The 15764-nt window shown below is 35.5% G+C and overlaps 1 protein-coding gene across 7 annotated transcripts; it reads left to right on the forward strand.

Annotated features, from left to right (window-relative positions):
- The first annotated feature begins 1653 nt into the window (after nucleotides 1-1653).
- Nucleotides 1654-14144, forward strand: LOC107035843 (C2 domain-containing protein 5). 7 transcript variants are annotated; one of them, XM_015253446.1, is made up of 15 exons: nucleotides 1654-2051; nucleotides 2362-2796; nucleotides 2874-3014; nucleotides 3267-3483; nucleotides 3572-3697; nucleotides 3871-6821; nucleotides 7323-7346; nucleotides 7919-7999; nucleotides 8108-8263; nucleotides 8362-8530; nucleotides 8638-9439; nucleotides 9782-10492; nucleotides 10819-10944; nucleotides 11039-11185; nucleotides 12676-14144. In XM_015253446.1, exons 2-15 carry the CDS (start codon nucleotides 2427-2429, stop codon nucleotides 12754-12756), a joined length of 6102 nt encoding a protein of 2033 aa, XP_015108932.1. In that variant the 5' UTR covers nucleotides 1654-2051; nucleotides 2362-2426; the 3' UTR covers nucleotides 12757-14144. The 7 variants fall into 7 exon arrangements, with proteins under 7 accessions (XP_015108932.1, XP_015108982.1, XP_015108938.1 ...); XM_015253496.1 differs by having other exon boundaries at nucleotides 6676-6821; XM_015253452.1 differs by having other exon boundaries at nucleotides 2406-2796.
- Nucleotides 14145-15764: the final 1620 nt, after the last annotated feature.

Raw genomic sequence — 15764 nt, forward strand, 5'->3', positions numbered from 1 at the left:
CTCTATTTCTTAATTATATTAATTAATTATAGGACAAAATTTCCCCGGAACAAATTTGTAAATACAGTATCAACATTCACATGAGGAAAAACTTGGATTTTCGCGAAACTCGACTGTCCCTGTGAGAAAATCCAAAATCCGACCCTTGGTCCAGGTGAAAATGAAAATTAATTATGAGCATTTTATAGCACGAAAGTATCGTTGGTCTCCCTCGAGGAGAAAATGCGAAATGAAAAAAAGCCTAACAAATTTAGTTGACATTTGTGAATAACAAAGCCGTCGAAAATACGGAAACATTAGATTTATTCACTGGAAGAACGTTTTTAGATTATTATTGTTCCTTTACGATCTGAAGAGACTTGTGTTGTCATTTTATTCGTCCCTCTTCTCATAGTTATCCACCAACGAAATCAACAATTAAAGAATAAAGTAATTAATATTTTGGGGACTCACCGGTCATTGAAACACCCGTCGGCTTGGCATATATATTCCAAAATTCAACTACAATCCCACTTTTTACCTTCACATCCTTCTCTATCCTTGCAGTACCAAAGGCCGGCCATGATGTCTCGATTCTGTAATAATGCAGTAATAAAGTCTGAGTTTTTGTGATAAAATCCTTTCTTTCCATGAATGTTAACTGATTATTGCATGAAAAATAATTATTTCTCCGGTTTAATCCCCTTTCTCACCGAAAATCTGCAGACAAACGCCAAACCCTCCATTCTCTGCCAGTGGCCAGCCGCCATGATGAATGTGCGCGGAGGAGTTGCGCAATGACGAAATATGTATAGCATTGCACTTTTTACAGATCTGGGCTTAATAATATGCACTAATAAAGTCTGACTTGTTGATAAAATCATCCCCGGCACTCAATATTAACTGATTACTGCACGATTAATAATTATTTCCCCGGTTTAACCCCCTTTCTCACCGAAAATCCGCGGACGAACGCCAAAACCTCCTCCCCTGCCAGTGGACAGCCGCCATGATGAATGTGCGCGGAGGAGTTGCGCAATGGTGAAATTTGGCATTGCACACTAGAAAAATTTGAGGGAAATTGGGAACAGGAAATATCGTTGAGGGCGCGGTTTTTTGCCAATATGGCCGTCAAAGAGGTATGGGTGCGTTTCGGAATCAACTACCGTAGCTGCAGTAAAGCAAAATATAGGGTTGCAGTACTGCTACTGCTACTACGTCGATTGCGAAACGCGCCCATACACCCACGCGTTCACACAAGCCCCCATTTGCTTGTGTATCGTAGATGTGCACCCTTAACGCAGACATTCATAGAGGGCGTCTTGTTATTAAGCGTCCCTAATTGCAATTGATAAAAAAAAGCCAAACAAGTCCAAACACGCCGAGTCCCAAGCCGCCATCATGATGCTTGACGTCACTCTCCGAGGCACTCTAGTCCTTTTTTAATTAATTACAATTAGGGCCAATTTCCTCACAAAATTCATTTGCACTAATTTTTATCCATGTTTTATGACTTTGTTTATCATTATTTGCACCATTTTAGTTTTATTCCACTCAAGAATACACCGAATAATAATGACTAAACAGGGCCACGCACGCCGTTCACTATCGCGAGCCTGTATATGTAGCCATCTTGGATATGCGCGGAGATAGTGTGCGCGAGTGCCGCGAGAGGTCCGATTTGGAATTCTTGGCGTGTAAAAACTTGTCAGACGCTCCAATTCTTTTATTATTTCCGAATAATCACCATTTTTATGGAAAGATCATTATAAATGACTATTATTAAACTTGTAGTTTATTTTAGATAACGGCTACGGCGATGATTTCACCCTAATTTTTCTTGAATATTCTCTCCACGTTAAACTAGTGAAACCGTTGGAGTATTTTAAATTTATCAAATGCATTATTTTCAAATTCAATAGTGTATCGATCTAACATTGGGGCTATTCATCATTCTAAAAAATGTAGTCTGTAGAGGTATTTATAAGTTGTTGGCACGGAAGTGTTCAAGTGCTGACGTATAATAATCTTTAAAAATGGTGCACACTTAACCTATTTGAGTACATCCAGAGGTGAGTATGTTTTTATTGATATTTTTTAACGGTTTAACGTTTTAAAAAAATTTTCAATACCATAGTTTGAGTTTCTTTTACGTCAATAATTGTTTTCAAATTTTCTACACTCAATGATTCTAATGTAAAAATCATTTCGCTGTAAAAATAGAATCCTTGATAATGATGTGTTGTTCCACTAGCCAAAAAATTTGACAAAGACGAGTGAAGCAAAGTTCTCTACTCCAAATGATCATCTTATTCTCGAAAGACGTACAATTTTTGCGAAAAATGCAATATTCATACTAAAAGTAAAAATTTAATTCAATAGTGGAGGACAAGAGCGGACCAACGCCGTTTTGGAAATAATTTCAGACAATCAATAAATTCGTCAAAATGCCAGGAAAAATAAAAGTGAGAATTCTGGCAGGAAGAAATCTGCCAGTTATGGATCGTTCTGGTGATACAACTGATGCTTATGTAGAGATCAAATTCGGAAATACAACTTACAAGACTGATGTGTGCCGAAAGACTCTCAATCCCCAGTGGAACTCTGAGTGGTACAGGTTTGAAGTTGATGATGCTGAGCTGCAGGACGAACCCCTGCAGCTCAGATTAATGGATCATGACACGTATTCTGCTAATGATGCTATTGGTAAAGTTTATTTGAATCTCAATCCACTCTTATTGCCGGGTTTACCTCCACCTGTTAAGAACATTTGGACATTGGAGGCTTCACTTTGTTCGAGCACTGGATCTCAAGGGGGTAAGTTATATTGGAAATTATAATCAAGTGTCAATGGGACCTGACATTTTCTTATAATTTGTTTTCAATCTGTACAGGTTCTGTAATGACCGGTTGGATCCCTGTATTTGATACAATGCATGGAATTAGAGGGGAAGTTAGCATCATAGTCAAAGTAGAATTGTTCTCCGACTTCAATAAATTTCGACAGTCATCTTGTGGAGTTCAATTCTTTTATTGTAGGTATTGTATGGAGGCAGTTGTTGAGGGGTGAACCATAACAAGTCTATTTTTCCATTTTTTCCATTGTTTATTCATAACGAGTGTTGTAAAATCATAATCATCATATCAAGATGATTATGATTATTCACTACTTAAAATCTAGAAAATCGACTCGCTCTGTGACATTCCACTATGAAAGACAACAATATAACTATCAAACTAGTTTCATTTCCTTCAATACTTTTAAATACATTTAAAATTCTCTACAGCCCCAAATGTTCCCCAAGGATACCATGTTCAAGTTATCCACGGATTCGTAGAAGAGCTCATTGTAAGTGACGACCCAGAGTACAAGTGGATCGATAAGATAAGGACTCCACGAGCGTCGAACGAGGCACGTCAGACGTTATTCATCAAGCTCAGTGGGGAAGTCCAGAGGAAAATAGGTTTAAAAGCATTGGATCTCGGTGGAAATGCTGTGATTGGGTATGTTGAATTGGCTATTTAATTTAAACCACTCACTCAAGAAATCACATTTACTAGTATAAATACCCAATGCCCATTCAATTTTCAGTTACTGTCAGAATTTCGATTTGGAGGGAGAATCAGGTATCGTTGCTCGAGGGATTGGTACTGCAGTGACTCTTATAAAACTACAGGACATCAGCAGCATAACGAATGACAGCCAGAATGTTGAAGAGTGAGTAACTCAATACATTTAGCGAAAGTCATTGAAATTTATAGTTTCGTTGAAAAATTGTAGTCAAAATTCTTGACAGTGTAGAACAAGAATTGAGAGGAAAAAACTAAAGAAAATGAATTAATCAATCTTTATCTCCCCGTGTGTTACCTGCATGTCTGTGCATGTTCTAGCCTTTCGTATTTTGTTTCACAACAATCTAAAAGCCAACTCGATTGTTCAGAGAGTGATGATGGTTTGCCCCTGCTTTCAAATTTCTCAAGTTCCCCTCCCTCCCATTCTCCAATGAATCTTCAAGCCACGAAGATTGGCAACAATTTCCCCAAGTGTGAGTGGAATAAAACAGCTCGATCAGCCATGAGAATAACTGATTACAGCGCGAATAATCTCAAACGACAGATGTCATTGCAAAGTAGTCCTCTAGGGCGGCTTAAAAAATCCGGAGCCTTGTCGACCCAATCATTGTCAGATGAGTTGATAAGTGAGTCTTCTTTAAGAACAATGTTAGCTCTGGAAGATATGAGGGGTGAGAGGACTTCCGCCTTCTCTCGAGGCTTGAAAAACTTGAGGTATTTACCCAAAAAGATGATCCAGATGAAATCAAAGATCTCTGATTCTGTTGATGAAGAGAGCGATGATTCGACTTATTATTCCAGCACTTGGTCAGTTGCTGGCTCAGACTCCACTCGATCTTCATTCTCAGAACTGAGGCAGTCTATGAGGAAAAAGAAATTTACACATAAAAGGAATCAGCCTGATGGTGGCATTGCAGCGCTGCTGATTAGATCAGTCCACGCTGGATTCCCTCTTGACAGTGTTTTTGAGGATCGAGAGACCCCAACTCCATCCCCAGTTAATTTTCTAGATAATTTTGAGGATCTAAGCGATGGTTCGAGACCACTCAGCACCTCAGATGATGGCAATTCGAACGAAGAACCTGGTGAAAAGGTTGCGGTTAAAGAGAATGTCAAGAGCCATGTTTTTGCTCTTGATAAAGAGGATTGTGATTATACTGATGGACATGTTCCGATGATATCTTCCTCTGAAACAGATACATCAACGTCGGATGAAGATGAACCTTCCGAGTCTAGTACCAATTATAATATTCTTGATGATTCGTTGACACTTGCTAGTGAAAAGATTGATGGGATCGTGTCTGAATGTTTTGGAAAGGAAGATTCATTGAATAATACAGTCGAAAATAATAGCACTGATTATGATAATATTGTCGACAATTTGTCATCCCTTGGGATTGATTGGTCTAATAATAATGACCAATTGAATGAAACTACATCACAAGAAATTGTGAAAATTGATCGACTAAACTCTGGACAAGTTGAAATATGTAAAAGTTGTGAAGACCCGCAATCCAAAGAGCAAGATGAAAGAAACTTCAACAAGGCTCTTGAAAGAGCCAAACAAAACTCTTTTCCAGAGGGATTAATCCTTGACTGTGACTTTGGGCCTGATGAAAATATTCACCCCCTCATTTATCCTTTCTCTTCAACTGTTTCAGAAATTATTTCACAAGGTAACACTGAAACGCCCTCAACTAACAAGAAACCATTAGATTCCCAATTACTCGAAGCAACTACAATACCCAGCGAAAATATTTTGCTTCTGAATAAAGTATCAGAACCACCCTTGTCTATCGATATAAGCGATATTCAACTATTACAAACCAATTACAAACCAAAATTCCATCCCGAAGTTATAGGAGTTATCCAAAAGCAGGCAGTGAAGCAGCCACGTGTACCTCCACAAAGAGACCCAGAGACTATTTGCCATCAGAATCCAGGTGTATTATCCTACTGTAAAAGCTTTGATAGCCCAACTGCTCAAGATTTGGCAGTTCCGTATAAAAGGTATTTATTACATTGTGGCTCTCTGGAAGCTAATAAAAATCACCACGAAAAGAAGGACAAGATGTCAAAAAAAGTATCAAGAACAGAAACAGTGATTTATAAAGGACCCTCCAAGCTAAAATCCCACAAGCCCCACACATCAGGAGATGAACCATCGACCTCGAAAAAAGGTCTGCATCTAGATCCAAAAGATAACAACAAATCGATTGCAGTCTCACCGAGACCAGCCAGAATAGTAATGGGGGGGCCGGCAGAACTCGAATCAGATAACTCCCATCTTAAGCCACCAACACTTGCCGCCCTAGACATGAACATCCATACTCCCTACTTGAACATCCACAATGAGAACCCTCCAGAGTTTACACTGGCATTCCCCCAAGAATACACCATTGAAGCTCAACTGATGAGCGAGAGATTCACAAAGAAATACCGTCAGCACTGTATGCTCGATTTGCTAAGAACCATAGATATCAAGATGATGGCGCACCGTATGCACTCGGAACGAAAGGATTCAACGAGAAGCAAGAAAAGACATGCCCACAGACATATCAACTCAACACCATCTCCAGAATCAATTCACCGAACAAGATCATACAGAAAGAATTCAAGATCAAAATCTCCGGAGAGACATCACCATCACCACCACTCGCACCACAACCACCAGATCTCACCTCTCGCCACGTATCCTTCAAACTCTCCTTCAGTTTCCACGAAAGTCACCAAAAGCTCACAGTCCTCCCCTATAGAAGCCTCCCCAAAACATGTTTCCAGCTTTAACGAGCCCCACTCACTGATTCCAAGAGACAAATTAATTCCTAGTGATAAAATAATACTTGATCATCACGACCTCAGATACCACCAACTATCTAACCAACTATCAAAACAAATAATCACTCCAAATGATGACTCCAATGAAATTATTCCCCTGAGTGTTATTAAAAAATCAACTAATCCCGGAAGTTTGAATCCTAGAGATATAAACACCTCGGTGCACAAGAGTCACAGTGAGGGAAGTTTGGAGGATTTACAAAGCCATTTATCAATAACTAATATTACTAACATATCTAAAATGACTGACGATACGCGTGTGGCCTCTCCGCCTCTTACTCCCAGACTGCAGGAGGAATCATCGAGTCCAGTCAATACCCCAGTGTTTCCTGCCTCTGTTGGCTCCAAAGGGACAACTACACCTGCCGCTAAACTACCCACACCACTGCATCGAAGATCCAGCGATTCTGACCTGAGCATCACACCTAAGGGTAAGTTTTCAACTTTTAAAGGATAAATCGATCGTCGATAATGTTTTTATTCTCCTTTATGAATGACCAATTGCTGGAGAAGCCTTGTACATGGTAGCCAGTTTAAGGAGTTGATTGCTTACTTTTTGATTTATTATTAGCCTAAAGATAATTCTAATAAAGTGGTCTGCTGTTCCCTATAGAGCAGCAAACCTGACAGTTTGACAAGTTTTTATTTATTTATTTTCAATTCTTTTCTGTTCTATTACTTAGAACTGAGATTAAATCGTAAAGTTATGATCAATACAAGGATTGGAATGCACGATGCTTTCCCTATACATTGACCTCAAGTTTTTCGTTTACCTCATTATTATTATTATTATTATTATCATCATCATCATCATCATCATCATCATCATCATCATTATTTCCATTACATTAATCATCAATTATTCGTGATAAAAAACTGTCACCGAGTTATGATTTTCTTTTCTGTTCCATTCACATTATTTCTCCTGCCAGGATTTTGTAAATTCTTTCACAAACGTGAGTACCGTTTAGGAATCAATGATAATTATTTGCTCATTATGCAAAATCTGTAATTTACATATTTAATCCAATTTAACGCCCTAAAAGACCTGATGTGAAAACATGTTAATTTCAAGTAAATTTTTCACTGTTGAATTAATGCGTAATATTTCATCCAATCGTTTACTCAATATTCTCTCCTTCACCCCACCTCTGAAAAAAACCGGTTGCAATTATTAAAAACAATTGTCAGCTGTTGAGCTGAAGTGAGCTGAAGTGAAGGAAATATATTTGTTAATTGGTGTCATTTATATCTACCTGAGAAACTCAGTACTTTAAGGGTATTTGTTGTCCCCTTGAGTTCTTTTCCTATCGTAGTCTTGTTAACTCCATCTACGGTGACTATGAAACCTCATGGCATTCTCCAGTGTTCGATCCACGATGATAATCAGATGATAATTATTACTTCATTTGAACAAGATGCATCCAATTGTCGTTCCTCCGTTTCTCCGTTGGTTGAGTTAATTCCAATGCAATTGCATGAGTTTGGTGTATTTTGAAAAAATTATTTTCTCTTGTTGGCATGACAGTTTCAACTCAACAACAATTAACAACAGGACATACACCTCCACTGGATGTACCAAAACCAATCCTTCAAACAGAACGTAATGGTAAACCTGTCTCTGCTAATGGTTCCTAAATATAAGAGGGCAATAAACGTGCAAACCAAGCCAACGGACAAGTGTTAACTTAAAATGTTCTTTTGTCATAATCTTCAGGGAACTCACTGGCTGGTAGTGACAGATCGATGGGGGGAGGTCATTTGAGGCCGTCGACTGCAATTGTTAGAACTATGAATCAAGATACCTTGGAGATGCTTGAGTATCCATTTATAACAATGCAATATTATCCACCTGGCTTCGTTTTGCACATAGGTATTTACATTTTTTACATTTTCTTTTTTTGTCCTACATGACGATTGACGAATAATGTGATGTAACACATGTAACGGTGAAATAATAATGATTCACAGGTGGATTAGTAAGTGCAAGATCAGTCAAGTTAATAGAGAGAATTACAAATCTGGAAGAGCCCGAGGGCCGTGACGCCTGGTGGAAGGAGATTAGAATGGAAGTTCGATCTCACGCTCGTGCGCTTGGTTGCAATGTTGTTCTCGGTTATAAAGAAGAGATTAGTATATGGTAATTGGAGACAGTTTTTCTCGTTACACCGAGAGAAAACCTGATTGATAACCCTGCTTTAATAACAAAAATTAAAAATTAATTATTATTATTATTATTTTATGCAGTGATGACGTCTGCGTGTTGAATGCATCCGGTACAGCAGCTGTGATAAACCTCTTGAATACTAGTCAAGATCAAGAGATATTACTCAATAAAACGCAAACGCCTTCAGTGACAAATGCCCTCGATAATGATAAAGAGAAAAATTCACAGAAAAACGTTGTTACTAAAAATGAAAAGAGTGAGGAGGTGCCAGTAGTTGTTTGTCAAAACCAAACAGTTAAAATTAAACGTATTTCAGATTCCAACGATCATGAAATATCATCATCATATATACCCTTTCAAAGTGCTTGCAGCCTCTGTCATCTTCCCTACAATGAGTCAAGTGTGCCTTTCAGAGTGGATGTATCAAAATGTGTAATATGTAGACGATACAAAGTCCCTGATGTATTATTCACAACAATTGAATTACCAGATAATATACCGACAACGGGACGTGGTTGTTTTCTTCAGGCAACTGTTTGTAAAAATAAGAGAGATCTGCGTGGTGAATTGAATGCCAAAGAGATATCAGACTGTTTACCATTTTTAGAATATGAGTTACACAGTTTATTGTTGAATAAGCTCAAAGTTAAAGGTATGAATGCCATTTTTGGATTGAAAGTCCAGGTTTCAATTGGAGAGAGGCTTGTTATTGGTATGGCTGTGGGTACTGCTGTTTTTTTGACTGCTTTACCAATACCTAGTATACCGAAAATAGCGTCTGCTAATTCTTGGCATAATGAGGAACAACTTGGTGAAATACAGAAGAATCTCATCGAAACTGTCAAGAAAAATCGAGAGTATTACCGTCTTAAACCCATAACCGTAAGTTACCATTACCCCATTTAATGGGGGAATGCTTATCCATTTTTCCAAAGTCGAATGACAATTCTGTGATTTTGGATATATGATGAAATTAAGTTTTTGTGATTATAAAAATTGAGTTGCAACAGCTATTATTGGAATGGATATTGGAAACATTGAACCTCATATAGTCCTAATTATTATCAACATAGAAGAGAGATAACTCTCTGTCTATTAGTTGAAAAAATAAAAAATATAATGATAAAATTCTTTCCAATTTCACGTTGTTGGATAAACATCCTTGTATTTCTATTTTTTATTTATTTTTCTTTTCTTCCGGATATCACACGTTTTTTCCAACAGGATATTGAAAATGGTCGAGCAGTCACGACATCAGACACCGACGATTCTGATGAAGAACTCCCTGATCTAGATTTAGGTGCAGGCACGAAAGATGCTTGTGTCTTGGAAGTAGACGATGTCGAGGATATGGACAGAATTAATCTTCTAATGGACGACAGACCACCTGATGATTTTCATGTTGTAAATACTCAAAGCATCCCTGGCCTGGAAGATCTGGAAATAGTCAGAAATCTCCAGATGTTCACTCAGATATCGAGGGCAAAAATACCCGCTGGACAATTTGCATCGATGCCGTCCAAGTATTTCGCCCGAATTCTTCAAACTATCTTCTTTAAACTGAGGAGAATGGTGCCGTGTGCTCTCTGTGATATGCAATTTAAAGTGGCACTTCCTGAACAGGACGAGATACAGCTGACAGTTGTAGGGATGGCGTTGGGGCTGGGAGAGCCCACGAAAATGAGTAGATATAAAAAAAAGGGTGTTGTTAATAATTCGTCGAGTAGAGATCAACTGAAGAAGCCGGATGATAATGATTTGATATTCAGTCTCGATGAAGATCATGCTGAGAATTTCAACAGTTCATCAGACGGCCATGTGGCGATCAACCAATCATTAACCTCGATTTCAAATTCACCATTGATAAATTCCAATCAAAAGTATCGAGCGAAATCTCCGTTCAAGAATAGATCGCATCAGCATAAGTACAAGCATGTAAGTATCCATTACTTCATTTCACTATTTCAACCAACACTGATAAAAAACTAAACAAAAGAAAACAAAAAAAGGTTTTTCACCTAATATAATCTCGAGTCGAGAAATTTGCTACTTTCATAAATTGATAAAAAATTCGTACCTAGGAGATGATTAAATCGAATAGAAACAAGATTTCAATGAATCTTTCCTTGTGACTTATGACATATGACTTAGTTCAAATAATCTTGGAAAAATGTGTTTTTTTTCTGTCAGCAAAGACAGACAATCTATTTGAAGAATCTAGTAATTTTTTTCCTTCTTTTTTGTCTTTGGAATGCTTCAAGATGCCTCTGAAAGAGAGATATGGCGTGGATATAACACCTCTGTCATATCTACCGGGTGGAAGAATTGAGAGGTACTTAGGAAACTTGAACTTCTTCTTTATCAGAGAGAGTACATCAATTAGAGAGGTAATTATACAATTGAAACTTTCCCAGCGTTTTTCAATATTCTCTCGGCCGAGGATAATGATTATTAATCGCTCTTGGCACTTTAATTGTTCAGAATGGTGGACTCAGTGGATTCACTCACAGCTTCGTGACGGAAGTATTAGCGATTGTTCGTGCCCACATCACAGCGCTCGGTGGCAACGCTATGGTCGCATTTTTCATGATGCAGTGCATACTACAACACAGTTCACACAAGAATCAGGTATGTGAGGCATTTTGTATTGCTTTGAGTGTGACTACTCACCATTCACTTGTACTTTTCTATGATCTTTGTCGTACCTCTTTTGCCAAGCGAATCCCTATTGCTATTTTGTTGGGTGAGCAAAATCATATAACACAGAGAGCACTTGAATCAGGTCTTATATCAGATGAATGTATTGTCTTTCTATTCTTTACAAATCGAAATTAAATCTTTGAAATATACAAGTTATCGCATAAATTTGTGAATTTATATTGAACACTTATCTGATGCGAAAGATCGTAATAGTATTTTACTATTGCACGTCAGCTATCTGATGAATTCGGCTTTTTTTTTTTTTTTTTTTTTTTTTTTTTTTTTTTTTTTTTATTTTTTTTTTTTTTTTTTTTTTTTTTTTTTTTTTTTTTTTTTTTTTTTTTTTTTTTTTTTTTTTTTTTTTTTTTTTTTTTTTTTTTTTTTTTTTTTTTTTTTTTTTTTTTTTTTTTTTTTTTTTTTTTTTTTTTTTTTTTTTTTTTTTTTTTTTTTTTTTTTTTTTTTTTTTTTTTTTTTTTTTTTTTTTTTTTTTTTTTTTTTTTTTTTTTTTTTTTTTTTTTTTTTTTTTTTTTTTTTTTTTTTTTTTTTTTTTTTTTTTTTTTTTTTTTTTTTTTTTTTTTTTTTTTTTTTTTTTTTTTTTTTTTTTTTTTTTTTTTTTTTTTTTTTTTTTTTTTTTTTTTTTTTTTTTTTTTTTTTTTTTTTTTTTTTTTTTTTTTTTTTTTTTTTTTTTTTTTTTTTTTTTTTTTTTTTTTTTTTTTTTTTTTTTTTTTTTTTTTTTTTTTTTTTTTTTTTTTTTTTTTTTTTTTTTTTTTTTTTTTTTTTTTTTTTTTTTTTTTTTTTTTTTTTTTTTTTTTTTTTTTTTTTTTTTTTTTTTTTTTTTTNTATTCGTGGAAAACAATTTTATATATTAGCGATTTGAGTAAAAAAAAAATTTTTCATTCTCAACTATCATCCTGCGAGTTAAGTCAACTTATACCTTGATTCTCCTTTCATGAATATCATTCATATTAATTTTATTGAAAGAGAGTTCGAAACTCCACACATGGTCCTGTCCTCTTTATATCCCATACAATTTTTTACATTTTAAATGTTTCTTTTTTTCATCCATAAGAAAATAACCAAATTTAGATGACTCTTTACTCTGTCGCTCGTGATGTAATAAAATAACGTATTTAATTTCCCGCACGCCTGATCATAACTAAACTCGACAAGACGTTGGAATTGTCTCTGGGTACTTTATAGAATTTTCAGATCCATTGATTTCTATTGGATTTTCGTTCGGCTTTCATCAAGTCATTAAATACAAAAACCGACTGAGCATGGATTATTCTAAATGTTTTGCTCTCAAATTCAACCAACCGATCTTGTATATTTGTAAATTTAATTTTGTCCAGTTTGCCATTTGCGCCTTTGAATCCTTGAATCATTTTCCAAGGGTGAATGATACATGAAAATTTCAGGGCCAGTGTCTCATCAATGTTGGTGGTGACGTCGTATCTGTATCTTATTTTGGTGACGAGAGACACCATCAAAATTGCTGACAGCAACCACCCTACTCAGCCCCACCATGAAACGTGGCAATATCGTTTGGAATACTACCGACGATAAATTAAATATAACCGAGGAAAAATAGAGAAAATAGAAGCAATAAAATGATGTTGTGGGTTCAGTAACACATATGTCGTGTCATTAAGAGAATGCTAGTCGTATTTAATTTGATACGATTTTTAATCATATATATATATATATATATTTTTTTTTTTTAGAAAAAATCCAGATATTTAACATTATCGCCATTTTATGATAGTCGAGTAATTATTGATAACAGTTGACTATTTTGTTACAATTTTCTCATTATTTATTGGCATTGTGTACTTTACTAATTCAATTTAATTTCGAGATTATCATGTTTTCAACCACAGGGTTTGTTGTAAATGACAATATTAGTAGAGAACAATCTTCTTCAGCCTTAAAACGTCCTTTTCCAAGAATGACATTGTTATTCTAGTCGCACTAACGAAACATAATTGCAATTGAACGAATTAATAAACGCAAGAGGCTCACTCAACGTTACTCCTAGGTATATTAATTATCTCGTACTCTCAAATTACTAGACTTGTCACTGCACTGCTACTATTCTAATGCGCTCGTACTCGCGATCGGTTTATGATCACATCACTTAACACTGTTACTCTGCAACTGCAGTAGGTGTTACAATAATCGTTCGTTCAAGTGTCCAAGTGTTTATGGAGTTGTAATAATTTTTGAAAAAATAACTCGGATCCTCGTGGTACAATATTGGTGATGAATACTCGTGTGCCGAGAACAACTACTCCCAGTTGTGAAATCAATATAGTTGAAGCGATACAGCATCACAGTCTTTTCTTCTCCTGCTGCACTTGATTTACTCCAGCATAAAATTTTTATCCAGTTGCAATGTTGATTGATTGAAACCACTTAAATTATAATCGAATATAGATATGAACGAATCCATTTATCCATTGATTTCTAGGGCTTATCAAAAAATAGTCTGATAATATAGTTTATGAAAATTATAGTTTATAAACTATTTTCAACCTTACCCAGTCTATTCACATTGAATCTGAAAATGGAGCATTACATTTCCTGTTTACCTCTCTCTATTCACAAGTGAAACAATGTCACATTAATATAGGAATTAGTCATCAACTCTTGTCATTTCTTTATCAATAGAGTTAAAAAAATGCAATGTAAATTGCCCAAGCGCTCAAAGTTATACAAAAACGTTCGGTTGTGCAACAATTCAAAATAACACTTAATTATTCTGAATTCATTAATTTTTAAATGACAAATAGGTGAAATACCTCGCAATTGAGCGCTTTTAACTAGTTTAAGAATCTTCACGTATCTTTACAAATTGTAAATAAATCAATATATTGCATTATATTATTGTGTGCCTTAATGATATTTACAAAATACCCTTTCATTCCTAATCCAATCATTTCGTTCACTATAGTGAATTAATTGTTACACATGGAAGTAGACATCAACAGCCCCAAACAACTTTAACGATCAATAAAATAAAAACATGTTGTGGTGAAGAAAAAATAAAAATAAATAAAAAAAAAAAAAGTGTCACGTCTCCGATGAATTGCTCCGGTGAAGCATAGCATGGGGTTATCACGTCAATGGACGTTCAATGGACGATTGATTATTCAATAACGCTGGGAGTTTATTAGCAAAGCAACGACCCCGACTACTTGGCATAACTTGATTTTCCGACATACTCTTTTTTTCTGGTGTAAAACAATGATCAATTTGCATGAAAGCATTAACGAATGTGCAGATGGTCTCACTAAATTCCAGGTGCGATCGAATTTACACTGGACTCCTCGAGAATTCCGGGATTCTTATGAAACATTGATGATTTACAAAGATTGAAAAATTTCCCAACGAGTCATTAACTCGACAAATAGACCAGTTTTCATCCGTAGTTTTAGATTAGCGTCGCACAGCAATAAATAGCATAAATTAAGAAATTTATTTCGCCTTTTCAAGACATTTATTGTTGAAAAAGAAGAAAGGAATTAAAACATCTTAAATTATGTCTTTTACAGTCCAAATTTAAGGCACTTTTTTTCCGTGTGCATGAGTGTGCGATTGATTATCCAAAATCAACTCGACTATAATCATTTGCGAAATTATTCTCGTGTTTACGTATTCATTGACGTCTAGTCGATGACTGTCGTGTTATTTAACAAGTAGAAATAATAATTCCTATTACCACTATAACGGGATTTACCACAATTCATTCAACTTGTCGGGTAATATAATCCCCTGCGGCAGCTTTAGATTATTGCTCGTGTAAAACCCACATGTGTACTCCCTACTCCCCCAGGAAATCACGTGAAAATTATGTTGTTTGTGTCATTGGGATTATCTCCGAGTGTTCATTACCTATTCGAAATACCATTAAAAGCTGTCTCACTGCGACAACTTGATCACTCCACAATTGATACTTTCTCTTGATACTGTCACCATGGACAATTACTCCACTGTTATATTTACTAGTTTTATCCTAGTCTGCTGTTTGCATCTCAAACAGGATAGATATAAAACACACGTAACCAACAGTATCAGTTATCAGTAACCTCATCACGAACTTGTCACCCACCCTGGCCGATTCCCCTATCCATGATGGACATGGAGGAGCACAATTTCTCCAGCTGCGTGGGATGCAACGTGCACATGAAGCATCAAGTGCAATGAATAGAAATAGCCGTCTGTAAATTCAGGAGTTGCTGCAGATGAGGCAAGTTTTTACGTTTCCATTGGGAGAATATACTAGAAATATACTGCTGCTAACGTGAAGAATATTCTCATGAATGATTGCTCGTAGAAATTATTATGACACAATAAATCTTTTTTTTTTGTTTTTTCTTTTCTTTTTTATTTTTTTTCCAAAGTTTTGACATTTAATTTCCATGCAAAAAAAAATCTCCCACATCGCAGCTAAAACTTTCAGCCCATTACTATGGATTATTTTTTACGAGTAGAAACAAAATTAACG

Source organism: Diachasma alloeum, unplaced genomic scaffold, assembly GCF_001412515.2.
Source record: "Diachasma alloeum isolate Michigan unplaced genomic scaffold, Dall2.0 Dall_scaffold_00176, whole genome shotgun sequence".
NCBI lineage: Eukaryota > Metazoa > Arthropoda > Insecta > Hymenoptera > Braconidae > Diachasma > Diachasma alloeum.